Genomic DNA, 26,546 nt, shown 5'->3' with positions numbered 1-26,546 from the left:
GGTGGAAAGGGGGATGGGCCACCGGGGCTGGGACTCAGGGAGCAGCAAGCCCGGAGTCTCAGGCCTGGGTGACCCCCCTCACCAGGCCACCAGGATCAACCCGGTGAGGTCTCAGCTTAGGGTTCAGGTGATCTCTCTCTTGTACTTGGTGGCACTAGCATCACCTAGCTGGACACTGGGGCTTCTTCTTTGTCACCTTCCTCTTCCTCACTTCCTGTCCATCACCAGTTCTAAAGCTCCCACCTCCCGAGTATCTCCCAATCCACCCACTTCTCTCCATTGGCCATCGTCACTGCCATCCACTCGCCACCATCTTCTCCTGCCCAGACAAAGCCCACCACAGCCTCCTACCTGGTCTTCTCACCCCCAGCCCTGCCTCTCCTATCATCCCCTCATTTGGTTTCTAAGGTGTAAACCTGATCATGACATACCCCTGCTTTTAAAGCCCCAGTGGTATCACAGAAGGAAGGCCAGGCTCTGGTCCACCCACAGGAACTCCCCGATCTAGCCCCCAATACTGTTCAGCCCCAGCTCTTCCCAATCCCTGCCTCACACCATCACACATCAACATGCAACCACCTACCTAGCGTTTTCTTGCCGAGATGCTTCATTTGTTACCTCCACATTTTTTTTTTTACAATGCTTCTTAAAATATATCTTTATTTCCTTCAATGTGACTATTTTTAATGTGTTGTGAATTCATCAAATATAACCATTTAGAACTGTTTTACTACCTCTACTAGTATGGACAGATAAATTTACAGGCATTATTTTGAATGTAGTCTACTTCAGTTAGCATAATTTAATGTAGGGAGTTATATCATTTGAACTTACATATGGTGTAGTTCATGGGACAAGCTTCTGACCCTGAAGTCTCACTTTGAGCCTGGCTCCCAGCTTACTAGCAGTTGGGCAAGCCAAGCTATCAACCCAAGACTCAACACGTCCATAAAACGAAAACATTACATTACAATCCGTCCTATCTACATCACAGGGTTCTTGTAAAAATTGACCAGGTATCAATATACATTGAATTTTTTTTCAACTATAAAGTACTATAAAATAACAATTACAGATACATCAGTGACGTTAACTATCAAAATAATTATTTCAACTTCTTGCCTATAACCAAAAGCTTTTAAATGAAACAGTTTAAATAAAGTGGTTACTGAGCAAATGAAACTGTATTACTCACACTGTGTTCCTAGACTACCCTATTGAGTCTACTTTTTGGAAAAGATTAATTCATTTTAGAGGGAAAAAATCTGAGCTAAGATATTTATTAGTGTTTATATAAACAATCTGTAACCACTCATTCAAAAATAGGGTTTTTCCCCCTTGATAAGAGTGCATTTTTTAATAGGACTGTATTTGAATAAGAATTCCACACAAATAGAATATATACCTTAATAATACAAGAAAGCAAGGAAGGAATATTTTACATCATACAGACCAGTCAGTTGGTTCATTCAAGATGAGCTATCCTTCCAACCAAATACTTATTTTTTATATTTATTACAAATGTGTAGTCAGTTCAGTATATGCCAACAATCACACACAGCTTTAACATTTAGTAGTGTGAAGCACACTTAACTATTTCCAAAGGGACATGGGATGTGGTCTTCATTTCAGAAGGAGAACTGATTGGATTACTGCCTGCTCTTTAATGCTTCAACTAACCATTCCATTGCCTCATCAAGGCCAGTGCCTTTGGTTGCTGAAGTTTTGAATATTTGCCATTTTCGGTCCTTCAAGGCAGGTAACCCAAGTGAATTTGCCATCTCTGAGGGAGTCATAGCCTGTTCCATGTCCTGCTTATTTGCAAATACCACCAAAATGGCTTTTCTCAGCTCTTCTTCCTCCAGCATGGCAACTAACTCTGATTTGGAAATGCCAATTCGATCTCGGTCACAACTGTCTACTACATAAATGACGGCATCTGTGTTTGAATAATAACATCTCCAGTATGGCCTGATACTGGTCTGTCCTCCTAAATCCCAGACTTGAAATTTAAGGTTCTTGTATGTTACCGTCTCAACATTAAATCCAATGGCTGGAAGATAAATCAGTAGTTTATGTAGACACTAATGCATTCTACCTTCAAAGTATCCAATCTAATTGAGATTTAGGAATAATAGTAACAACCTCTCCAACCTGTAATCTGTACAAAATTGTAGTTTTTCCTGCTCCATCTAATCCCAAAATTAAAATCCTCATTTCCCGGGTTCCAAATAGACTCGAAAATATACTTGAGAAAAAGCCACCCATGATGAAGCGCCTGTCCGCCCTCGTCGATCGGTAGTCACAGGCCTCGGCCTCGGCAGCGACTCTACTGGATCCCCGGTGCCGCCACCTCCGCTCGTCTCGGCCTCCGGTGGCTCGGAGGCGGTTTCCCTGGAAGCCTCGTCAGCCAGCAACTTCCACGTCGGCCACCCGGCGTGGGCGGGAGCGAGCGGCCTACCTCCACATTTTTGTTGTACTGGTCCCTCTGCCTAGGATGCCCTCCCCAGCCTCCCCTCCACTTCACCAAGTTGATGCGTCTCAACATGCACATTCTCTAGGAAGCTTCCTCTCAGCCTTGAGGAGCTGGAGAGGGAGCCCCCGCTGCTTGGAGTTCTCATAATTTAGCACATTGCACCATGGTTACCAGCTTGTGTGTCTGCCTTGCCCACGGATCTCCCGCCACCTGAGCACTACTGACACACTGGGTAGGATCCTTCTCTGTCGTGGGATGCCCTGCGCACTGTGGGATGTTTAGCACAGACCTGGCCCCTACACACTGGGTGCCTGTAGTCATCCCCTCCCAGGTATGACAACCACAAATGTCCCCAGACGGGGCCAGATGTCCCCTGGGTAGGGGCACAACTGCCCCCAGCTGAGCACCCCTGCCCTAGACTACAAGAAATCTGCAGGTGAGGACTACAACTTATCCAGCACTGTCTCCCCAGCACAGGCAGGAACTCAGGAAACATCATCTGGAATGATGAATTCGTGGTGATCTGATACCTTGTACAGCAACTCCAGGGCTGCAAGTGTCTGGACACAGTCTCCCTTCCTCCCTGTCTTCTTTGGCCTCCAGGATGGGGAATGGACCCCAAATTCAGCCAACCTTCCATCATGTCAGATGGAGCCCTTGGGGTGGGGTGGGGGGTCAGGCTTTCTTCTTGCCCCTCTACCCCTGCCTGCCTTCCCCATTCCCTGTAGACCTGGTGATGTCCCCGGGGGATGTTCTGACCACCCCACCCCACCCCTCAGCAGCAGCAGCCAGTGGGCGGCCTCACCCTCTTCTCGTGGTTGGGGATGATGCAGCGCACGAAGTTGGGCGTGGTGTTGCGCAGCGTGGTCATCAGCTTCCCCAGCTGCTCCTTGTACAGCTGCCCCACCGTGCGGAACATGCCCTTCTTGGTCTTGGAGGCGCTGGGCAGCGAGCTCTCCGTCATCTTGGCCATCTGGTCCAGCCCCACGATACGGTCCACTGGGGGGCACATTGAGGGCGGCATCAGCCTCTGGCCCACCCAGGGCCCCCATTCTTCTCTCTGCTGCCAATGCCTTCCCTCTAGCACTAGGTAAGGGGATTGCTTTCCAGCTATTATCTACTTGGGGAATCTGAGAGCTCCCAAGTGACGGAAAGTGTGTGGCAGGGGTGAGACAGGAGTTCAGTCTTTCTGATTCTGGATGGGGCACTCTTACTCATCGTGCCTCAGACGCTACTTCCTCCATCTGCCCTGATCGCAGACCTTCTCCCTGGGGCCCAGGTATGGGGTTAAGGGGCTCTGAGGTGCTTGAATGTGTCAACAAGATGTCACTAGCACCTGCCAACATGGCCCTCTCCTGCAGCCCCATGTGGCCGCCCCTCCTGGGAGCAGGTGTGGGCATTGGGGGCAGCTGGAGGAGGGGGGGACTCTGGTGCCCAGCTCTCCAGCTCCAGCAGGTGGGGCCTTACCGTCCTTCCACAGGTCGGCCACAAACTTGTCTGAAGAGGCGTTGAGGAGGGCAGTCACATTGTCATTCAGCGGGTCCATGTTCTTGGTCAGCCAGGCAGCCGCATTGTAGTCCACCTGCCAAGAGCCACCCTCCGGTCAGTTATGAACTAAGGGCAGGGCCGGAGTCCTCCCGTTTCCCTCCCAGATCGTCCAAGGTCAGCGAGGAAATGACATTAGCAGCTGCCATGGTGAGAATCCCTAACTCCAACGAAGAGACCAGCAGATCAGGACTTTAAAGGGCCCTGCGCACAGTAGGGCACCAGCCAATGGCAGCCACTGCTGGAAGGCCTTGTCTCTATTCCTTGCATTCTCCTAATAACCCTTCTCTGGCAGCCTCCAGAGCCTGGGATGATGCCGGTTGCCCTCCGAGTGGTGAAGAGCTTGGCTGATGGTAAATGTCTCCCTCACATGAACGTTCTCCCTCATCTAGAGAAGGCTCGACAACAATTCCAATTTTTAAATTAAGTTTGCGGACCTCTTCTCCTCTCTCTGATGAACATATGTTTTGTAACTGGGAGATTTTGATACATGGATGTAAATTCCCAACTCGAATACTGACCGTGGCCAAAGCCTTCACTTTATTTATTTTTCATTATTTATTTTTGTTAATCCTCACCTGAGAATATTTTTTCCATTGATTTTTTTTTTGAGAGTATAAGGGAGGGAAGGAGAGAGAGAGGGAGAGAAACATCAATGTGAGAGAAACACATCGATAGGTTACCTCCTGCATGCGCCCCGACTGGGGCCAGGGATTGAACCTGCAACCCAGGTACATGGGCCGATGCTCTAACCACTGAGAAAAACCAGCCAGGGCAAGCCTTTATTTTATGATTGTGACTATGACATGGAAGCAACTCGTAAAATATCTCTGGTGGGTTCTTATGGGATGTGGGTTGTTATGGTGATGGCCAGGCCTGATCTGAAAGAGGACTAAAAAGAAACCACCTGTGAAGTGGGGAAAAGAAAAGCATTATCTCTCTGTGCCTAAAGGAATGATGCTCTCTTGAGGACAGGGTAGGAGCTGGCAAACTTTTTTTGTAAAGGCCCAGATTTTCAGTTTTGCAGGCCATACTGTCTGTCACAGCCACTCAACTCTATCGTTATAGCATAAAGACAGCCACAGATGTTATGTAACCAAATGGGTGCCAATAAAGCTTTATTTACAAAAACAGGCTGTGGGTCAGATTTGGTGCATGGACTATAGTTTTCCAACCCCTGACTTAGGGCATTGCCTGTTCCCATGATGCAGTGGGGATTCTGGAGCATCAATAAAAATGCTCTAAGATTCTGTAAGCCAAACCAAGTTATGTCTTTCTAAATTACCCAGGAGGCACAGGGGAAGGTTCTGTACATTAACAGCCATGAAGCATGATGATGATGATGATGATGATGATGATGGAGAGAAGGAGGAGGAGGAGGAGGAAGAAGAGGAGTTGACAACGACAAGGTGACACCATCACAGATTTCTCTGGACGGAATAGGCTGCCAATGGCAAACCCAAGGCCATGATAAAGGAGATTCTTGTGAACCCAAAATTGGGTTTATTGGTCACTCCATTCTGGTTGGCTCTTCCTGCTGGGTTTACCCTGCAGCAGGAAGGATTTAGAGTCTATACAAGAAAGAACTAGCTGGCCACCATGGTTGGATTTTATATATATATATATATATTTATCTTGTTCCCTCCAGACACTTAGACAACAATCATAAATAGCCTTGCTTGGGATTTGATTTACATCAGATGCCTTTAGGTTCTGCCATTCCCAAGCTGCTCTTGCTCTGGCATCCCTCCTGAGGTCCCCGGGACAGACAGACCCCTGGCACACGCAGTGGGTACCTTCCCAGCATAGTGGATGATGGAGAACTCAGTTTTGTCCTTGAGCTGCTTGGGCTTCTGGAACTTGGGGTGGTTGCCCTGCTCTGAGCACAGCTTCTCCACGAAGGACTTGTCTGTGGCTTTGGGGAACCAGCACTCCTCGTCCAGCAGGGCGAGCACACCTGGAGGGTTGTTCTGTGGAGGACAAGCAGGGCAGATCACAGCCAGGGCTCAAGCCTCAGGCTTGCCATCCAAACACACGCACAGGCAGCTCCCTAGCTCTCATACCAAATCTGCCTACATATAAAGACGGATTTACACCCTCTTTATTTTGGTCCCCTCCCTGCGAAATATATTCCCAAATTACCATGTGTCCAATGGACCAGCATTGGGGACATGCAACATCACAAAGATTTCACACCTTTATAAATACACTAGTGTGCTGGTGCACGGATTCGTGAACATTGAAAGGGAATTAATTAGAAGAAATATTTTAATATCGCTATTCACCCTTTCTATATAGAAGCGTCAACCAAATTCACGATTGACAATGACAGATCAAAACACACCCATGCGATTGGCGCCGGCGAGAGCTTCATATGAATCACGCATGCGCCAGTGAACTTAGCCTTTTATAGATATAGAATAAACTTGCTTAATTAGACCTGCTTTCTGATTTAGCTAAACTTTTTCCAGCCCAGTGAAGCACCCCAACTTCTCTTTCAGGTAATTGTCAGCAAACACAGCAGTAAATATCAACATGAAGCAGATTATTATTGTAGATCACGCAAAGAGAACAAAGGGTAAAATATTTAACTGCAGCCGTGTTTGACTATATTCTGTGCAGTGAGAAAACCTGAAGTCATTTTCAAGTTCCACCATTTCTTACTTCTTTTCAGTTGGGTCAAGTTTCTAAACTTTCTAAATCTCCTTTTTCCTGCTAATGAAAAGAAAATAGGATTCTACTGAGTCTCCTATCTACCTACTCCAGGAATTCTGTGAGGATCAAATGAGATGAGGCATGGGAAAACGCTTCACAAACATTTGGTTAAAGTGTAAAATGTTTGCATCTGGCTATAAAGCAAATAGGGTTCCTGGGCTGAAGAAACTCCAAGGAGGCTAGTTGCTAGGGAGAGGAGGCCGGGTGTTGCTACGTGACGTCATTACCCGGCACCCACAGCGACCATTTCTGGGCTGGGCTGGGCTGTGGGCCGCATTTTGCGCCATGGGATCTTGGCAGCATTGGCTGCGATTTGGTGGGGTGTCGTTCTGGGGTGGTGGTGGGACCTGTATCCCACCTGGGGGAAGCCGAGTGTTGGTTTGTCAAGTGTTGGTTTGTCGGCGCCAGGTCCGTGGTGCCGTTTATTTTTAAATGACCAGTGTGCATCATGGCAGCTCCTGCATTAAGCGTCTGCCCCCTGGTGGTCAGTGCACGTCATAGCTACCGGTCAGACAGATGGACACTTAGCCTTTTATATATATAGATTCACCTCAGGATTCCTTTTAGTAAAGTGCTTCCCTGTGGGAGGCAGTCTAAACTAAGATGTCAAGAGCACAGCCTTATTTGCAAATGCCATTCATTCTGCTGGAATGGTCTTCACCTTTTGGACTCAGAATTAGGAAGTGCTTCCCCCTACTCTGTGCAGTCATTCTCCACTCTGGCTTTATCAGGATGGTTCACTTGCTTTGTTTGTCTGGCTCTATTGCCCGCTCCTCCAGGAGGGCAGGGACCAAGTTCATCTCATTCACGGTTACATCCCTAACCCCCAAAGACGGGCCCAGCACATAGTAGGTGCTCAGTAAATAGTCATTCAACAATTATCTATTGGGCATCTACTACATGCATGGTTCTAGGAGTTTGGGATACATCCGTGAACAAAACAAAGACTCCTGACTTTGTATATAAATGAATGGGAAAGAGGGGGAGGAAGGGAGGGGAAGGGAGGGGAAGGAAAGAGGAAGGAAGGGAGGGAGGAAAAGAGAAATAAAAAAAGAAAATACCTTTGCTTTAAAATGTGGGGTAAGGGAAAGTGTGACTGAGCCCACAAGGACTCAGTGCTGGGGGAAGCGTGCACATGCGGAGCGGGCAGGGTCCACATGCCGCCGCAGGAGGTCACACGCGCATGCGAGTGTGACGTGGGCCCTCACCGGCCGCTCGATGAGCTCGATGCAGGGCTGCAGGTCGAGCCCGAAGTCGATGAAGTTCCACTCGATGCCCTCGCGCTGGTACTCCTCCTGCTCCAGGATGAACATGGTGTGGTTGAAGAGCTGCTGCAGCTTCTCGTTGGTGTAGTTGATGCACAGCTGCTCGAAGGAGTTCACCTGAGCACAGGACAGCGAGGGGGCCCGTGAGCATCATGGATGAAGGCAGGGGGCTCAGGGCCCTGAAGAGAAGCTCCGCCCTGAAGAGAGCCTCAGGGCCTGACACCCTTTCCACCAGAGCCCGCGCTGCCATTTCAGCACCCCGAGAGGGCTTAGGCCCCAACAACGGCTGCCTACAGGTCATGGGGGGCTGGCAAAATGGACCCACTCTCCTGTCACGTGGTCTACATACACATTGCTTTCAGGATGCGTATCTCCTCCATCTGCACAATGATTTGTGGAAAGAATAACCGTGTAAGGTATTTTATCACCCCCATTTTGCAGATGTAGAAACCGAGGCTCGGAGAGGGAGTAGATAGGCTTGGGAATATCTGTCAATCTCCAGCCTTCCCCTCTCATTGAGAATGTCCCTCTAACCCATGGCTGTGAGATCCAGTAGCCATGCGGCACCACATGAACTAAGGCAAGACCCTGGAAATAGTGCTTGGCTCTAAGGTCACCAGTGGCCCAACCCCGGGGAGTCTGAGTCTATGAGACTCAATGCCAAGATTTCAGTGAGAACTGGCTGGGACTGTGGTAAACAGCTGGAACTGGCTGCAGCTGCCAAGGCTGCCGAGAGGCCGTTGAGAGCGGTGGCAGTGATCTTGCCACCAGGAGGGGAGTCTGTGTGAGAACAGGGTCCAGGTGGGAGATGGCAGGGGACCAGGTCCCACTTGTCTGACGGGGGCCTTCTCAGTTTCACAAACCAATGCATCCCCTGCTGGATTTCTGTCTCTTCCACCCTCAAGGTCAGCCTCCCACCCTACAGTAGCCATCTGCCTGCCTTTCTCCAAAATGACGCATTCTCCGAGGGGAAGCTTCACCCCGGAGAGCCACGTCCATGGCTGCTGTCATCCCACCACACTGTACCTCAAAGATCTCAAATCCAGCAATGTCCAGGATTCCCAGGAACGAAGCCCCTTGCCGGTGGGTCTTGTCCAGGGCTTTGTTCACACGGCTGAGTATCCAGCGGAAAAGGCGCTCATACGTGGCCTTGGCCAGAGCCTCCATGGCAAAGTCTGCCTGTGGGGGGAGCGAGGGAACACGGTTACGCCCATGGGCTGCGTTTTCACATGAACCCAGCTGATGGCTCAGAGTTTTATTCTTCTCCTACTTATAGTAAGTCCTTAAAAAGCCAACAAAAAAGGAAATGGTCCCATCTCTACAGAAAGCAACAGTGAGGGATAGCCAGCTCAGACCTAAGGAATGACTTGGGATAAGTAAACACTCCCTGTGAGAGGGACCTGGCACAGAGGGGCCATGCAGAGGTGGTCAGTCCTGCCTCTAGAAAGGGCACATAGGCATTTCAAAATCTCTTAGGTCAGGCCTGGTCCCTACAACTAAGAGATCAAGATGAGGTCATGGGTGAGGGACTCTGCTGTTCTTGTTCAGTGTTGTGTTTTCAAAACCTGACGGGGGACTTTGAATGTTCTAGTATTGGATAGATGAGGGACGAAGATATGGACAGAGGGAAGGGAAGATGGATGAATGGATTGATAACATATAAATGGGTGAAAACATGGATGGAAAGATAAATGAATGGATGAGTAAGTGGATAGGTGGATGGGTGAATGGATGGATAAATGATGGATGGATGGACACAATGTGAACAGATAGATGAATGCATGGATGGAGAAATGAAGGGATGAATGAGTGGATAAGTGGGTAGATGAATAGATGGATGGATGGATAAATGAATGGATGAGTGGAGAGATGAATAGATGGATGAACATATGGATAAATGCATGGCTGGGTAATGGCTGGCTGGCTGGCTGGCTGGCTGGATGTGAGATCCTGCAGGAATAAAGAGCAAGCGCATCCTTACCTGTTCTTTTGTCTGAGCTTTCTGTACCACATCACGCCCGACTTTTATACGTGGGGTGAGGACGGCTCTGGTGAAATCCGTCACATTAATTCCCATGAGGTGACAGACTTTCTGAGCAGCTGGGTGGAGAAAACAAGCATATTAAGTGCATCACAAAGAGAAGGCTTGGGGACTAAACACATCACATGGATATTTGCATAGACATTGGTGTGTTTTGGGTTGTTGTTGTTTTTCGGTGGTTGTTGTTATTGTTGTTTTGGAGAGATGGATTCCCATAACTTGCCATGTTGGGGAGTGTAACACATAAGCAGTGAACACAGCATAAAGAAGTCCTAAGAACTGCTGTGATCCGTCACCCCACCCCCAATGTATCGCTCAGAGGCTATGACAGGCTGGGATGGAGGTATGCTCCAACTGCCGAATGTTCCAGGTTCAAGCCCTCGCCCCTTCCCACGTCCTAGCCAGGTGATTATGGAAAAGGCTTTCAACTTCCTGGAGTCTTGTTTTTCTTGGCTTGTAGAAAGAGTCAGCTATTTGGTGCTCTGTGGGGTTGTAACAGGGTTAAATGAGGTAAGATATGGAAAGGGCCTGACATATAGTCAACTATTCCATGAATGCTTCCAAGAGACGTCCTTCAGCCTTGTTTGTAGTGACAAAATATTGGAAACACCTTAAATCCATTCATATGGGAGCAGACAAACATACCATGGTATTTTCATAAGATGGAACACCAAATAGCAGTTAAAGGATGATCTCTCTCTCTCTCTCTCTCTCTCTCTCTCTCTCTCTCTCTCTCCCCACCCCCCAGTGGTTCTCAACTAGGGGTGATTTTGCCCCCAGGGGATGGACATTTGGTAAAGTCTGGAAACTTTTTTGGTTGTCACTTTAGGTCTTGCCACTACTGAGAAACCCTGATCTAGACAATGGTGAATATAGAATAGGAAAAAAATCAAGTCGAAGAATGATATCTTTCGTGTGATATCATTTATACAAATAAAAACACTCACAAAGCAACTTTCTATACCGTTCTACTACGTGTGAGCGAACGTATACAGATGAGGCTGAAGGGTGTGTAGTGAGGAACAATTGTGGTTGCCAGGAGGCGCGGGGAGAGAACGCAGCTGGGAGAACAAGGGATGTCACTGTGTCTGCACATCTATGCTGCTCTGTTTCATTTCAAAGACAAAGCCGTATTAGAAAATATTCTCAAACGTCAGTTCTGGATGGTGGGCTCGTGGATTCTTGTTATATGTCTATTTCTGTATTTAAAAGCATTTTCTAAAAAAAAAAAAAAAATCCCCGTTAACATGAAGACTAGTGTTGCGTGATAGTCTGCACATGCAAGGTGGGTGATAGAATAGAGTGGTTTTGGGATGATCCCCCATCTCTTTGCAAGGGTGCTTTGGGGTTTCTCTTTCCCTGAAGGTCTCTCTCAGAGTGCGGAGTCCTATAATGCGCTGTACTGGGGAGTGTAACACAGGAAACTTCTGACAGGTCTCAGGGAGGGTAAGCTCCGGGGATTTGCAAAAGCAACACAACATGCAGCCTGCGGCTAGTGTGGGGGCCACGGTGGGAGCTGAGCTGGGAACCTACGTTATCCTTTTGGCTCAGCCACCAACAAGCATGGAGGTAGCCGGGCGGTCTTTTCAAAACATAAAATGCTGCTTATTTGTCAGATTCACACACAAAAAATACAGGATGCCCAGTTAAACTTGTATGTCAGCTAAACAACAAACACCTTTTTTCACATTGGAATTACATTACAGAATTATAATATATACAGAATATAGAAGTATATCCCCCAACATTACCTAGGACATGCTTAGAATCAGAGGTGTTTGTGGTTTATCTGACACTCAAGTTTAACGGGCATCTTCTATTTTATCTGGCAACTGTTCGCCGGGAAGCTTGGGTGAGGTCTGTCTCCCCAGCAGGACCACAGGTGCCGTAAGAAATGGCTGTCCCTGTCTTGCTTCCCTCCCTATCTCGGTGCCGGGCATACAGTTCGTGCTGGAAAGTATGTTAAACAGAACATGTGTGGGGGGGTTCGAATTGATGCTCCCTCAGGATCCTCCCTGATCTTTCCTCCCACACTCTGGTTCAAGCACTTCCCACCGTAGGACTTCCGCAGTGAGAAGTGTGAAGAAAGAGAGAAGTCAGTGAAAGTAGCTTAGCTGAGCTCTTGTGATGGCCCCAAGTCACCTTGTCCAGAGACTGAGTGTGACCCTCCCTCCCGCACCCGCGCCGTCAGCTACTGGGCAGAGGAGGCCCCACCTGTGTTGTCCGGCATGGACGCCTGGTCCGTGTTCCTCTCCTTCTTGAAGACAATATTGCCCAGCTGCAGGACGGACGACACCACCTTCAGGATGGCTGCGGGGAGGAGAGAGAGCAGACAACACACAGCCGTCAACACCACGGTGCTCTGGAGGTCTGGCGTCTAAACACCCTTGGGCAGCTGCACCTTTCTCCTAAAGAGAGTCAATTCTGAGCTTTCAGGAGAAAGCCAAATTTCCCCAACCCCCTGCTAATGAGGGGGGAAAACATTTTCAAATGACTGCTGAAAACTGTGTGCTACAATAGAATACCATACTGGGTAGCTGGGGTTGGCAAACTGCAGCCCAGGGACCACATCCAGTCCATTGCCTGCCATTTTAAATAAAGCTTTATTGAAACACAGCCACACTCGTTCACTGGCATGCTTCCATGACAGAGTTGAAAAGTTGCAACAGAGACTGTACAACTGCATGGGCTAAAATATTTACTATCTAGCCTTTATAGAACACGTCTGTCAGCCCCTGCCCCTGCTATGTAGCAAGGAGAATGAATGATTTACTACTAAGAACAACACAACAGCTGTAGCTCACAAACACAAATGCTAAAGAAAAAGACACCAAATGCAACAAGAACATACCGTATAAGGCCATTTATGAAAAGTTCAAGAACAGGCAAACTATGCTGTTAGGAATCAGATTAATTATTCTTGATTGGGGGAAGCTGCTAGAAGGAACGTAAGGGAGCGGGTGGTGTTCTCTTATTTAAAATGGGAGCTAGTTGCACAGGTGTGTTCAATCTATAAAAATTAATCGAATGTACACTTATGGCACATACAACCTCCTACATGTAAATTGTATGTTAATAAAAGCTATTTAAGAAATAAAACCAAACTCTATATTTCCCAACATATACTGGCTGGGTGTGCAAGATGCTCAAGGTAGGATGAAGAAGGGAACATTTCCCCCCACTTGTTGTCCAGGTGACTCCAGACAAAACACTGTGTTCCCAGACCCTTGAATCCTTCCGACTCCATACTCAGGCCATGTTACTGTTAAAATAGGTTCTGTGTTTGAAACCCCATAACACCATGGATTACTGGAGAGTGGGGACTGTCCTATCATCTTTGTATTCCCAAAGCCTAATCCAGGGTCCAGATACACATGGGGAGGCAGGGGAGATGGATGGATAATAGATAAGAAGATGAGTGACGGATCAATGGATGGATTGATGGATGGATAATGGACAGAGGAATCGATGGACTGGTGTATGTATGTGTGGGTGAATGAATGGAACAATGGATGGAAGGAAGATGAATGATGGATGGATGATTGGATGGATGGATGGAGGATTAATGCAAATGAGTGGCTCAGTGCAAATTGCCTAGGATTTCCAAGAAGAAATCATTGTGTTCTAGGAATAAACTCTAGAGTGCCAGCCTTCTCTGGGTCCTCGGGCCAAGCTGGGGTGACAGCCCTTCACAACAGCTGCCCTCATACCTTACAGACCCAGGTCCAGCTCAGCAAAAGGCCTGGCTGCTGGCCGATCACCCACCCGTTTTCTCCCATCACCACTGCAGAATGTGAACACTGCTGTGGACCAAGCACTGCTCAGGCAGTTTCATTTACCAATAATGTATGAAAGGGGCTTTGTAAACTGTCCAGTGCTATACTCATGGCTTGTAAACTGCGGATCTAAACTAGGGATCGCTGACAGGCCTGCAGAGCCCAGGGAAGCAGCCTAACTCAGGGTTTCTCAACTGTGGCCCTATTGCAGGGGCATCGCTGTACCATGTTTAGCCGCATCCCTGGTCTCTAACCACTAGATGTCAGTAGTGCTCCCCTTACAGAGTTATGACAACCAAAAATGTCTCCAGATTCTGGCAGACATCCCCCCAGGGGAGCCAATCCCCTTAGTTGAGAACCACTGGTCTAATGAACAAAGGGGACTGTGGGGATTCTTGGGCGCCATAACTCCGCCTGAAGGGGAACTGCTTGGCCAATCCAAGTTTGGCTATGGGCGAGGCAAGCCCAGTGCTGCCAGACTTCTGATCTTTGCAGAGATAACAAAAGGCAATTTTTAAAAATTTGTATGTGGTGGAGGCCAACCTCTCCTGTGGGTCCAGGAGCCAGCAGTTTGCACGTTCTGGTACAGATAACGTGCTCATGACAGAACGGCGGCCACTCTCCGGCCACAGGAGATGAACCAACTGAAAGAGCTGGTGGACAGGAGAGTGGCGAACTGGAGGGGCTACAGAAATGGCGAGGGTGCTGAGGGCAGGCAGCCTAGGGCGGGGGTTGAAAACAGGTCCCCGGGAGTTATGAAGTCCCTAGTGCAAACCCCGGCTCTGCCTCTCTGAGCCTCAGCTTCCCTATCTGCAAAACGGAGATGGAGACAGTAGCACCTGCTTCGTGACGTTTATGTCAGGAGAAATGATCAACAAGGGGCCTGCCCCAGTGGGTGCTAAATAATGGCAGCCACCTGTAGTGGGTTTAACAGTACCTCCCCCTCCCCGCCACCCCACCCCCCACCCGGCCCAAGATATGTCCATCCGGAATCTTTGAATGTGACCTTATATGGAAAAAAGATCTTTGCAGATTTAATTAAGTATCTTAAATGAGATCACCTTGGATTAACCTGGTGGCACTAAATCCAATGACAAGTGCCCTGAAAACACAAGAGGAAGCACAGTGGGAGGTGATATGCCAAGAGAGGCTGAGATGGGAGTGATGTGCCTACTGGCTGAGGAGCACCAGGAACCAGGAGACAGACATGGGCTGGATTCTCCCTAACGGCCTCCAGAAGAAACCAACCCTGCTGAAACCTTGATTTTGGACTTCCAGCCCCCGGAACTGAGAGAGAATAAATTCCCATTGCTTTAAGCCACCCAGTTTGTGGTGACTTGTTACAGCAGCCACAGGAAACTAATATACCACTCTTCATTACTGAGGCATAAAAAGTGGGTTTCCAACACATGGCACGTGTACTGCCAGGGGCACACAGGATAGGTGATCTTAGGTGGCATGAGAAACTTACTAAAAATTTTAATAGTTAGGTATTTATTCTAATTTATTGGAAATAATAAAACCAAGGCATACAATTAGTGATTTTACAGAAATTGTTAAGACAAAGCCCAGAGCAGATGAGCTGTAGAAATATTCTGCCAACAATACAGATGGAACCCGGAGGTAGCATCAATGACTGAAGTCTGGGAAATGGATCTAGTCTGTGCCTGGGGGTGTCTGGGGGCCAGTGGCCAGGCCTGTCCTTAGCAGCTGTGTGGCCTGAAGTTTTGCCATCTGAAGGCCCATAAAAACTCCCACCTCATGGGACTGTCATGAGGATTAAATGTGCCTAAACATGGTCAGTGCTCAATAAACATTATTGCTATTATGTCATACTAGAGGCCCAGTGCACAAATTCGTGCACGGGTGGGGTCGGCAGCCTGCCCCCATGGGAGCCAATGGGGAAGAGGGGGTGGATCGGGGGCGAGGCCGGCCAGGGGGAGGGGCCACGGGCAGTTGGGGCGGGCGATCAGCCGGATGCATCATAGTGACCGGTTGTTCCGGTTGCTTGGCTTTTATATACATAGATTATTATTCCAGTCCTACACTGTTGCTAGCTCTCTGTGACCTGGGGCGAGTATGCCTCCCCCACTGAGCTCTGGGAAACAGAGGGGCATGGTCACCTAGAGCCTTAAAGCTCTAGGGCTCGAGCCTCACCTCTTATGCCCACCTCCATTCTCCTTCAGCCTCTTTGTGAAGGGTTGGGAGCAGCTCTAAATTTATAACTGGGATTGATGTACAAATAGTCTAAGTCCATGTCCTGTGGACCTCAATCATTCCCACACCCTCATCTTAATGCTTGCTCTACCTGCATACTATCTGCTCCATTATTTCTTTAACATTTTTCTTTACATCCGCTTACTTCTCTTTCTTTAGATTTATGTTAATAGGAAACTAGCTCTATCTTAAGTGAAAAATGAGCTTTCCTTGCCATAAGTACATAGCAACTATAACAATAAAAAATGTTATCAAATTCTAGCAAGGTGCGGGGCCTGGGCTCTACTCTTGGGGTTAAAAGGAAGATTTGCAAGTACCAGAGAAGAGCTGATGACCTAGTAGGTGCCAAACTGCTACTCTCTCTTTGAAAGTCATCCGAAAAATTGAAGGGAGCAGGGAAGGGAACTATGTCTCATGGTGGGATTCTGAATCATCAATAATGATGTGAGTCTGCATTTTAGAATATACTAGGCTCCCACCGGCCCTGGGTACCAAACCATGACTCTGACAAAGAATTTTAAGAGTTTAAAGGACAAAAACCACCTTCCCACAGACAAACGCAGATCACAGCAAGTCACAAAATAGGGCTTGGGAGTCCACAAGACCCGAGGGTGAGTCCCAGCTCCACCAGTAACTCGCTGTGTGTCCTTGGGCAAGTTCCTTCACTTCTCTGTGCCCAGTTTCCTCTGCAAATCTGGGATAACAGCAGCCACTTGATAGAGTTGTTGTAATTAAATAATGCATATAAAGCACTTAGTATATTGCTTTGTCCCCTGATATCTTCACTTTAAATACAAGCATTTCCATATAAGCCAATGTTTTTCTAAAACAATTTAAATAGCCCCATCATTCTACTTAATAAGGTCAAACAATAATTTAATAAATCCTCTATCAATCAATATTTTAGTATGTTCCAGTTTTTTATTATTCAAATAAAACTGGATGTGGTACATTAAAAAGGGAGGGGCAGATTTAGCAAATGCTTGGCACATAGCAAGTACTGAATCATTAGTTGCATTTGTCTAAAGCAAAAGATTAGAAGCAAAACTGATTCATATCCCAAATAAAATGAATTATTCTTGGAGAGCCCAGGTCATTCAGAAAGGGATGTTAACCTTAGATTCTGATATGGAACCCTGGCCAAAATCCACAATCACCGTCCATTTGCCAACTGACCCATGGAACCTTCTTTTTCTGGGCCCCAATTTATCTCAAGAGGAACTGCCCCTCCCTATTGCTGCATTTCAGCAACCTTAGCGCTATTCTGGGGCTCCGAAGGGGCGTGGGAAGGAAGGGAAATTTTCCACAATCCTGCCCTGGTGTTCCCAAAAGAGAATAACCTTGAACATTGGGGCACATCTAACCCAGAAGGAAAAGTGTTTCTTGAAGTACAGTGTGGAGACCAAGAGTATCTCTTTGAGCTGCCCTATTCTCAAGGGCAAGTGTGTCTCTTGGTCGGTGGTTGATGACATCCTATATAATAAAAGCCTAATATGCAAATCAACCAAACAGTGGAACAACCGGTCACTATGACACGCACTGACCACCAGGGGGCAGACACTCAACACAGGAGCTGCCCCCTGGTGGTCAGTGTGCTCCCACGGGGGAGCACCGCTCAGCCAGAAGCTGCCCTCACGGCTGGTGAGTGCAGCGGTGGTGGTGGGAGCCTCTCGGGCCTCCACTGCAGGCGGGCGGTAAAGAGGGAGGGGTCCTAGATTGTGAGAGCCCCGGGCTGTGAGAGGGATGTCTGACTGCTGCCTTATATCCGATCCCCCTGGGGATCTGGCCTAAGCCAGCAGGCAGACATACCCCGAGGGGTCCCAGACTGCAAGAGGGCTCAGGCCAGGCTGAGGGACTCCCCCTCCTCCAGTTAATCAATATTGGTCTATCACCAGACTGGCTTACCAGGAAGAGCCCAAATAAACCCACCACCTCAATTATTCCCTGTCCCATATCCTCTGCCCACATGTTCTTGAGGAAGCCAACTACCTCTCTACCTCCAGGTCCAAGAACATAACAGAGACCTAAGCTACTCAGAGCTTTCCACAACCCTGGCTACGAGTAGCTCAGGTATAACAACATCACCCTAGGGCAACCAATAAGAGTCAATGAGACTCCACTGAGGAACTCAATCAGACAATCCACTCTGCTCTTTTCTGTTGGATGTAAATCCAGAGGATCTAAGGGCTGGAGCTGCAGCAGCCATTTTGCTGCCAAGACACTACAGCCTACTTAAAGTCAATGTTGTTGAAAGACCAGGTTCTAGAGACAACCTTTGGACCCCTAGAATTAACTGTACCTGAAACCAGTGTCCCTGAACTTTTCAGCGCTATGAGTGAATCGTTTTCCTTTTTGCTGAAGAAATTTTGGGTCACTTGTAACTGAAAGAGCCCTAATTTATGCAGCCACTTTTTAAAAACACCAACAAACCACCTACAGTAATATTCATTTTCATTCTCCTGTTTTGTTTAGGGGGAAGGGGCATTGGGGAATTCAGAGAACAGAAATGTGTCCTGACCGGAGAAGAGTCCCTAACTGATTCCCGTGGAACCAAGAGCAAGAATCCAGGTACCCTCGCCAGCCCCTGTCTCAAGGTGTGAAGACTTACACAGCTGCTCGTCTTCATTGAAGCCCATGATGCCCATGGCCTCCAGGGTTTCCTGGAACATCTCATCGTCCTGGGCAGCTGGGATGGGCACATAGCCATTGGAGAGGAACGTGTAGTTGCTGAAGCCCTCCAAAAGCAAGTCACCTGGAAGGAGGGGAAGATGGGGTGTGGTCAGGAAGGCACACAACTACTTTGCACAGGAGACTGGAATCTGGTAGATGGTCTGGACCATCACAGTTTCTGTCCCCTTCCTTCTGCATCATCCCATAGACAGTTTCTCCAGTCACCACTGGCCTCCTACAGTGGGACAGGTAATGCACTGCCCCAGGTACCCTGAAATTCAGCCTTGGCTCCACCGGCTAAGCCATGACCCCTGACATGGAATTGCACTGACCCAGAAGGAGGGACACCTTTATCTCAATTGCCCAAAGGCACCCTGCCTTCAGGAACACAGGTGTCTGGAAAGTTAGATCACTCTTTATTCGTCCATTTATTAAATTTTATAAAATACAACCATATATGCACATGAATTTTTAAAATCAATTACTACCAAAAGGTTGATAATAAAAATGCCATTCTCTGTCCCACCCCTTCTCCGACTCTCACCTTACCCCACAATAACTGCTTTTATCTCTTTTAGCTGTTTCTTCTGGTAGTTACCATGATCTCTACATATAATAAGCTTACTGTATGTAATGTGATGTTTCTATATCATATATAATAGGCTATTTCTGAATATGTCAAAATTAGATATTATCTATTGCCTTCCTACCATGGTGGATAAAGGCTGAGCTCTCTTACACCATCCTCCCTCTCCACCAACTATTTCCAGTTGAATCAGTAGATAAGGTTTATGTCAGGGGTTGGCAAATCTGGTCTGCTGGTTGTTTTTGTACATAAAGTTTTATTGGAACACAGCCACTTCTATTCCTGGTCTACTGGCTATGGCTGCTGTCCTACTACAAAGGCAGAGTTGAGTAGTTGTGACAAAACCGTATGGTCTGCAAAGCCTAAAATATTTACTACCTGACCCTTGAGCAAAAACATTTGCCAACTCCTTGCTTATATGGTTACATCTATTTAACATCGTTTTCTGTAAGGTCATGGTTACATACCTTTGTACCTCAGCCACCATCCCTTTCTCTCCCCCAATTTATAACTGCTTCTTTTTCTTGCTTTTATAACACCCTCCAAGACATCAAGTGTCCTCTTCCAGATCAACCTTTAATTAGGCTGGGAAGGGAAGTCAGTGAGATATGTACTTTTATTTTAAAACAGAGGTCTTTCTTGGGTCAAGTCACTTGGAAGCTACTTGATCAGCTCAAGGTTAAATTGACCCAAGACACCAGTTAACTCAAGCCCTTGGATTAACTGAAATGCCTGATTAAAGTCACAAGGAATTTGGGTCTCTGCCAAGACCTCATTATCCAGACTATGGATACATTTAAAATAATTTATTTTCTCTCAACACCTAACCTCTTCCAAGATCTACCATCAAGAATACACATGGTTCCTGGGAATCTTAGCTGCTAGCTTCACCCTTACCTGATTTCGGGAAGACCAGCAACAGAGCACAAAACTAGAACCCAAGTTACCAAACAACCAAACTGTTGACTTTGGTGCTAAATAGAAGAAAGGATGTAAACATTTCTCCCTGGGCCACCCCATAGTGTAACTATTAATTTACCTATTTGTGGGTGTATAGCATCCATTCAGCATGCCCTGCTTTAATCCAAAATTCCTCCAGACCAGTAGTCGGCAAACTGTGGCTCGTGAGTCACATGCGGCTTTTGGCCCCTTGAGTGTGGCCACGAAGTTTCAATCGCACTGTACGTGCGTGTCCGCACGTGGTATTTTGTGGAAGAGCCACACTCAAGGGGCCACAGTTTGCCGACCACTGCTCCAGGCCATCAAGCATCAAGAAGAAACAATGAATACTGCCCCCTCTAGTGGTGGCATATTGCAATATACCGAATTCTTAACCTAAATAACTAAAGGGGGCCACAAAAATGATGGGAAGTAAAGTTTGTATTGTTTTCCTAAAGTTTTAGTCTTAAACTTATCACTAGGATGTAGACGGTATCATGTACCTATATTTATTCGTATGTTCCTTTTTCAGCGAGGTGATTTATATATTCTTTTAAGAATTAGTAGAAAACTACAGGTCGAGAATGTATCACTTCCCAACGGCAGAAAGCATAAACTTTTTAATGGAAAACAATATTTTCCCTACAACAGAGGTCAGCACACCTCCTATTTTTGTAAATAAAGTTTTACAGGAATACAGCTGTGTTTATGTATTGCCCTTGCTGCTTTTCCATTGTGTACAATGGCAGAACCCAGTAGCTGTGACAGAAACCATGTGGCCTGCAAAAAGCCTAAACGATTTACTATTTAGTCCTTTTCAGAAAGTTTGTGAGACCCTGTGCCCTACAAAGACCACTTCAAAAGTCACTTTCAAAACATATGTAACGAAAAGTGCTTAGTCCCACCTCCCCTCCAAATTCCTTAAAACATTGTATCTTATATACTTGCAAGTTTTATGAACTGACAAATACAGCCATTGTCTCTCTCCCTTCCTGGAAGGCATAGATTGTGTCTAATTGAACTCGACGTCTCTGGGTATAATTGGACTTGATTATCTAATGCCTAATTGGACTCGATGTCTACGTCACATAGTAGGTGCTCAGTAAATGAGAACACCCGAACAAAAGCCACACTCACCCTCTGAAAGGAGATGACGAACGATGCATCTGCCACCCAAAGATACAGTTCTTTCCCTGGAAGGATCTCAGGCTGTTTTACTAGCCGATCAACGGACCCCAGATGATGATGACGGGAAGGGGTGAAACCTCCCAACACGCATCCTTGCCAGTCACTTACTTTTCATCTTCTCCTTGGCTCCAGCAATCATATAGTAAAAGATGTGGAACGTCCTCTCGTCCTTGGCTTGGCGAATCGCCCGCGACTTTTCTAGCAGATCTGGTTTGGGAGGAGTTAAGAATTCTGGGGGCACCATGGGTGTGCCCCTTGCAGGAACCCAACCTTCTTCCCCAGTCCCTGTTGCACGAGGTGCTGGAGGGAAAACCTCCAGGACCAGGGAAAGGCTCCCCAGAGGGTTCTGAAGAGCCGCACTGACGGGCCGAGTCAAGCCACCCACCCTGACTCACCCGGGCCAACCTTCTGGTTCTGGCTCAGGGATCCAAAATGAGACCACTGGGTGCAGCTTCAGTCCCCAGCCCAGAGAGAAGTGAGGGGAACAGAGGGAGAAGGAACAGCATAAAAAGACAGGAGTCCAAAGACCCAACAACCATCACCCTGGTGGGCTGAGTGACCTTGACTCAGAGAACTGGCCTTGGAAGAGAGACTGCAAACCCTGCCAGTTAATGTAAGGAGAGCTGTTCTGCTATGGCCGGGGTGGGGTTCCGGGCAGGGGTGGGCAGCTGGGCATGGAGACCATTGAGGATGGCGGGGAAGGGCAGATGCGTGGCTGGGCTGTTGTACCAGATGGAATAAAGAGATTATAAATAGCCTCTCATGGGCTCTAAGCTAAGGTTAACTAACCATAACATCACAGCCACCATGAATCAGAGGCTCACTTCGGGCCAAGCACCGTGTGAAGGGCCGTGCACATCATTTCATTCAACCACAATTCAAGTACAGCGCCACAGGTAGGTGCTGCCATCATTCCCACTTTACAGGTGGCAAAACTGAGGCTTGGAGAGGTTAAGAGACTCGCCCAAGCCCCGCAGCTCATATGGCAGAGCTGAGACCTGGACCCAGACCCATGCCATTCCAAAGCCTACCCTGTTATCCAGGGCACCAAATGCAACCACAACACTCCCCTGGGTCCTCTCAGTGCCAAACAAACGGTCCACAAGCAGCCATGAAAAGATAATACCCGTGAGCCCGCGCGCGCGGCGCCTGTAATGCTGCTACGTTGATCAGTTACTAAACCCCAGATGTGGTCCCCAAGTCCGGAAACTTCTAACTGGGCTCCGCTTCACCATCCAGATTCTCCAGAGATGCTCTGTGCGGCCGGTGCAGCATGACCGTTCCCCTGGGAAAGCTCGATTGCTGCCCGTTTCCTGTCTGTGGGCTGGAGCTGGTCACAGAGCAGCTCTCTAAGAACAAGAGGCCTGGGATTGGCCTTGGACCATGGCTTGATAAGGATGAAGTGAAGTTCACACACTAGCCAAGACTCAGCCAGCCCTTACCCTATCCCTGGCATGGTTCTGAGAGCTTTGCGTAAGTTAATTCACTTTATTCTTCCCACACCTCTATGAGGTAGGTATACCATTTCCATCCCCACTTCACTGGTGCAGCACAGAGAAGGTGAATAACTGGCCCAAGGTCACTCAGCTAGGGAGAAGCCACCCAGAGTCAAATGCCGGCTATTTGGGTTCAAACCCTGGACAGCCACACCACAATGCCTGCTACTAAGGGAGAAGGGCCCCAGGGTCTGAGGGTTTTGAGGGACGGAACCCACAAGCTTGGGGATGGAGGGGCAGCTCTGGTGCCTTTCTGGGGCCCCCTCAGACGCTGCAGGAGGTTGGCTGGGCGGGGCTCCCACGGGGCCCAGGCTCAGCAAAGGATACACGTCTCAATGTTGGCTCCCACGATGTAACCGGTGACGTCGAAGTTGATGCGGATGAATTTGCCCTGCCGAACGGGAAAGCACAGGAAATGGTCAGTTCCCCGGCCTCAGCCTCAGCCCCTCACCCATTCCTGCAGGCAAGTGGGCAGGGAGATGGCAGGGAGCATTCAGGGGACCCCACAACCTCAGAGTCTCAGAGGGAACTGGTTGGAAGGAACCACCATCTCTGAGCTGGGATGACCCAGGGCCTACGGGGCCACAGAACTTATAAAACACTTTCACAAGTCAGTTTCACTCGGCTCTAGCCATGACCTTCAGCCCGTCACAGCTACCCCCATTTGAAAGGTGGGAAAACTGAGGCCGAGAGAGCCGCCCAATGTCCTAGCACTCCTAAGGGGTAGAGCCATCGGGAGGAGGCATGTTTGGTCACTTTCAGTGGCTGGAGGGCTCCCTCCCCGCTGCCCACCCAGAAAGTGCTGGGTTCTCCACAGGGAGTCAGGCCCAAGTTCATCCAGTTGCAAAACAACCTCCTCTGGGGGGCAGGTGAGCGTGGACAGGGACTCCAGCAGCCGCCTATCCGAGCAGGCCTGGCCCTGCCCCCCGGCCCTGGGGCTCATCAACTGTCTTAACCGGGAGAACTTGCCCAACCCACCTACCTCTGCCTCAGCTGAACCCCCAAACCATCCCTCAGCCCCAGGCCTTCACCTACTTTCCAAAAGCTGACAAAGGAAGCATCCTTTCCGCCCACCACGCTGCACATGGTGGGAGGTATTCACCGGGGTGGACACAGCCCCCTAGGTTTGCTCAGGTCTTGGCAAAACCCTCACTCTCCCCATCGGGAGGTAAGACAGCAGAACGACTGGGAGGACCAAAGTCATGGCAGCTGACACGGAGAACCTGCTGGTCCTGGGGCCAGCCCCTCCCTCCCTCCCCAGAAAGCATGGGCATCGGTGAGCGGAGCACATGTTCGCCACTAACTTTGGATTTGCCCTCACTTATGTCTAGAAACGAACTTTACACTGGTTTGCGACACACAAATGCAGTGCTTCTCAGTGGAGGCAGCACATCTGCCATGAGGATTGTGGACATCTGGGGGCGTGGCTGGTTGGGGTGTCACAGGATGGTGGGGGCCCCTCCTTCCAGCAGACGGGGGCCAAGGCTACTGAGCATCCTGCAACAACCGGGAGAATCCCAGCCAGCAAGCGCTGTCCACGTCCCCTGTGACTTTCCAACGTCCCATCTGACATTCACGGAAGTGAAAAGCCTGTTTGTAATTAGCTGACCTAGAACCTGACCTTGTATCAGATAAACACACAAACATGTTCTATGTTTGTCACCGCCATAGGCCATTCTAGAGCAAACTGTTCGTTGGTTCAGAGCTTTCCCAAGCGTATTTCGGAAAATCCCGTCCCAGGCTTCAGTCCCCAGACCTCCTCCCCCGGTGGGTCTGCATTTGCAGCCTCCCGGCCCCAGGATCCTGGATGTAAATGCAGGTGTGTGACTGCCCCACTGTGTCTGCTGAGGTCAGTGGTTCTCAACCTTCTGGCCCTTTAAATACAGCTCCTCATGTTGTGGCCCAACCATAAAATTATTTTCGTTGCTACTTCATAACGGTAATGTTGCTACTGTTATGAATCGTAATGTAAATATCTGATATGCAGGATGGTCTTAGGCGAGCCCTGTGAAAGGGTCGTTCGGCCGCCAAAGGGGTCGTGACCCACAGGTTGAGAACCGCTGGCTTAGATCATCTGGCCTGAGCACTGACAGGCTGAAATGCACAGTTATGAATTGTTTTATTTCTCCTTATAGTAAAGGCATCATGCTGATTTGCTCTCATCTGATATGGTAAGAAGTTATCTGCAACTCTAATTTTGGGAAAGGAAAGGGGACATTGCAGAGTTATTTATTATATAAAGTGGGTCTTGAGGCTGACAGGGCTGGGGACCGCCGTGTGAGTGTAGAGGACACAGGGGTGCTGGGCAGAGCAGCTCCAGGGGACAGAGCAGAGGTTTCCACCAAGAGGTTTTCACAGGGTCCCCTCCCAGGCACGTGACAGCTCAGAGGGGCCCCTGCAAATCAGCAGAGGCCCCCAGTCATGTGACATCCCAATCAGCACTCCCCCAGATTTCCAAAATCCTCAATTTTTCCTTAGAATTCCCACTCTAACGTACCATTCTGATTCTCCTATGGAAGCCACTCTTTAGTTTGTGCAACAAAAGTTTTCTAGGTGTCATCAACCACCCACTTTCAGGGTTGTCCTGTCCCCTTTGCGCTCCAGTGGAAAGGAGAGGCCTTTGAAGCCTGGGAAGTGTGTGCGGGAAGGTGGTGCCTCCTGCCTTGTTGACTATTGGCTGCCCAACTAGACCACAAGCTTCATGAGGGCTGTAACCACAGCTGAATTGTTCACCATGATCCTGTGAGCCTAGTTCAGTGCCTGCTATACAGTAGGTGCTTAACAAAAATGAACTGAGCAAATAAAAAAAACAACACATTTAGCCCTAACCGGTTTGGCTCAGTGGATAGAGCGTCGGCCTGCGGACTCAAGGGTCCCAGGTTCGATTCCAGTCAAGGGCATGTACCTTGGTTGCGGGCACATCCCCAGTAGGGAGTGTGCAGGAGGCAGCTGATCGATGTTTCTCTCTCATCGATGTTTCTAACTCTCTATCCCTCTCCCTTCCTCTCTGTAAAAAATCAATAAAATATATTTTAAAAAAATTTAACAATGGTATGCATAAAAATACCTACCAGAATGATTGTATACAGTAGGTGCTTAATAAATGTTTATGAAGCATGTATGTGCCTGGTACCTAGTAGGTACTCAATTCATGTTTTGCCGCATAAATGAACGAGTATTGGATATAAGTGTCCAGCACATACTAGGTGCTCATAAATATTTATGGAATCAGTTATGAATGTCAAGTGCCTATCAGGGTGCCTTGTACACAAAAGATTCTCAACGAATATTTGTTGAATGAATACTGGATGAAGGAAGGAAGGAGTGGCAGGAGCCCTTGAGGGTTGTAAGGTCACAACAGAACTGAAAACACAGAGCAAAATGTGGCCTATGCCTCTGTACCTTCCGCCCCGGGCTCCCCTGCAAACACATACTCGGCTTTCTCGGGCAAGAGATGGCAACACAGGACCCGATCCTTTTCCCGAAACCCACACGGCTTTGCTACTTACAAATCGCGAGGAGTTGTCGTTCTTCACTGTTTTGGCGTTGCCAAAAGCCTCCAGAATTGGGTTTGCTTGCAGAAGCTGCTTTTCCAGCTCTCCCTAAAATTCATTCATATCTAGTTACTGGAG

The 26,546-nt window shown here is 48.3% G+C and overlaps 2 protein-coding genes across 5 annotated transcripts in view; both read right to left on the bottom strand.

Moving 5' to 3' along the window:
• MYH11 (myosin heavy chain 11) overlaps window positions 1–26,546 on the bottom strand; it is a 116,804-nt gene that overhangs the window by 27,719 nt on the left and 62,539 nt on the right. For all 4 annotated transcript variants that reach the window (XM_070412919.1, XM_070412920.1, XM_070412921.1 and 1 more), the window contains 11 exons: window positions 26,424–26,516; window positions 23,242–23,305; window positions 21,527–21,625; window positions 18,644–18,787; window positions 12,257–12,352; window positions 9,983–10,101; window positions 9,028–9,180; window positions 7,945–8,118; window positions 5,818–5,991; window positions 3,944–4,058; window positions 3,282–3,475 (listed from right to left, as the gene is read on the bottom strand). In XM_070412919.1, the coding sequence (XP_070269020.1) occupies window positions 3,282–3,475; window positions 3,944–4,058; window positions 5,818–5,991; window positions 7,945–8,118; window positions 9,028–9,180; window positions 9,983–10,101; window positions 12,257–12,352; window positions 18,644–18,787; window positions 21,527–21,625; window positions 23,242–23,305; window positions 26,424–26,516 (1,425 nt within the window). The remainder of the gene's footprint in view (window positions 1–3,281; window positions 3,476–3,943; window positions 4,059–5,817; window positions 5,992–7,944; window positions 8,119–9,027; window positions 9,181–9,982; window positions 10,102–12,256; window positions 12,353–18,643; window positions 18,788–21,526; window positions 21,626–23,241; window positions 23,306–26,423; window positions 26,517–26,546) is intronic.
• On the bottom strand, window positions 32–3,166 carry LOC139009029 (ADP-ribosylation factor-like protein 1). The gene is made up of 2 exons (XM_070412924.1): window positions 2,127–3,166; window positions 32–2,053 (listed from the first exon to the last, which is right to left on the bottom strand). The coding sequence occupies exons 1-2, from the start codon at window positions 2,266–2,268 to the stop codon at window positions 1,650–1,652; spliced, it is 546 nt and encodes a 181-aa protein (XP_070269025.1). The 5' UTR covers window positions 2,269–3,166; the 3' UTR covers window positions 32–1,649.

This window comes from Myotis yumanensis, unplaced genomic scaffold, assembly GCF_028538775.1.
Source record: "Myotis yumanensis isolate MYYU_CA2020_CCGP unplaced genomic scaffold, mMyoYum1.0.hap1 SCAF_4, whole genome shotgun sequence".
In the NCBI taxonomy this organism is placed as follows: Eukaryota; Metazoa; Chordata; class Mammalia; order Chiroptera; family Vespertilionidae; genus Myotis; species Myotis yumanensis.
This window is presented reverse-complemented; position numbering and strand designations above follow the sequence as displayed.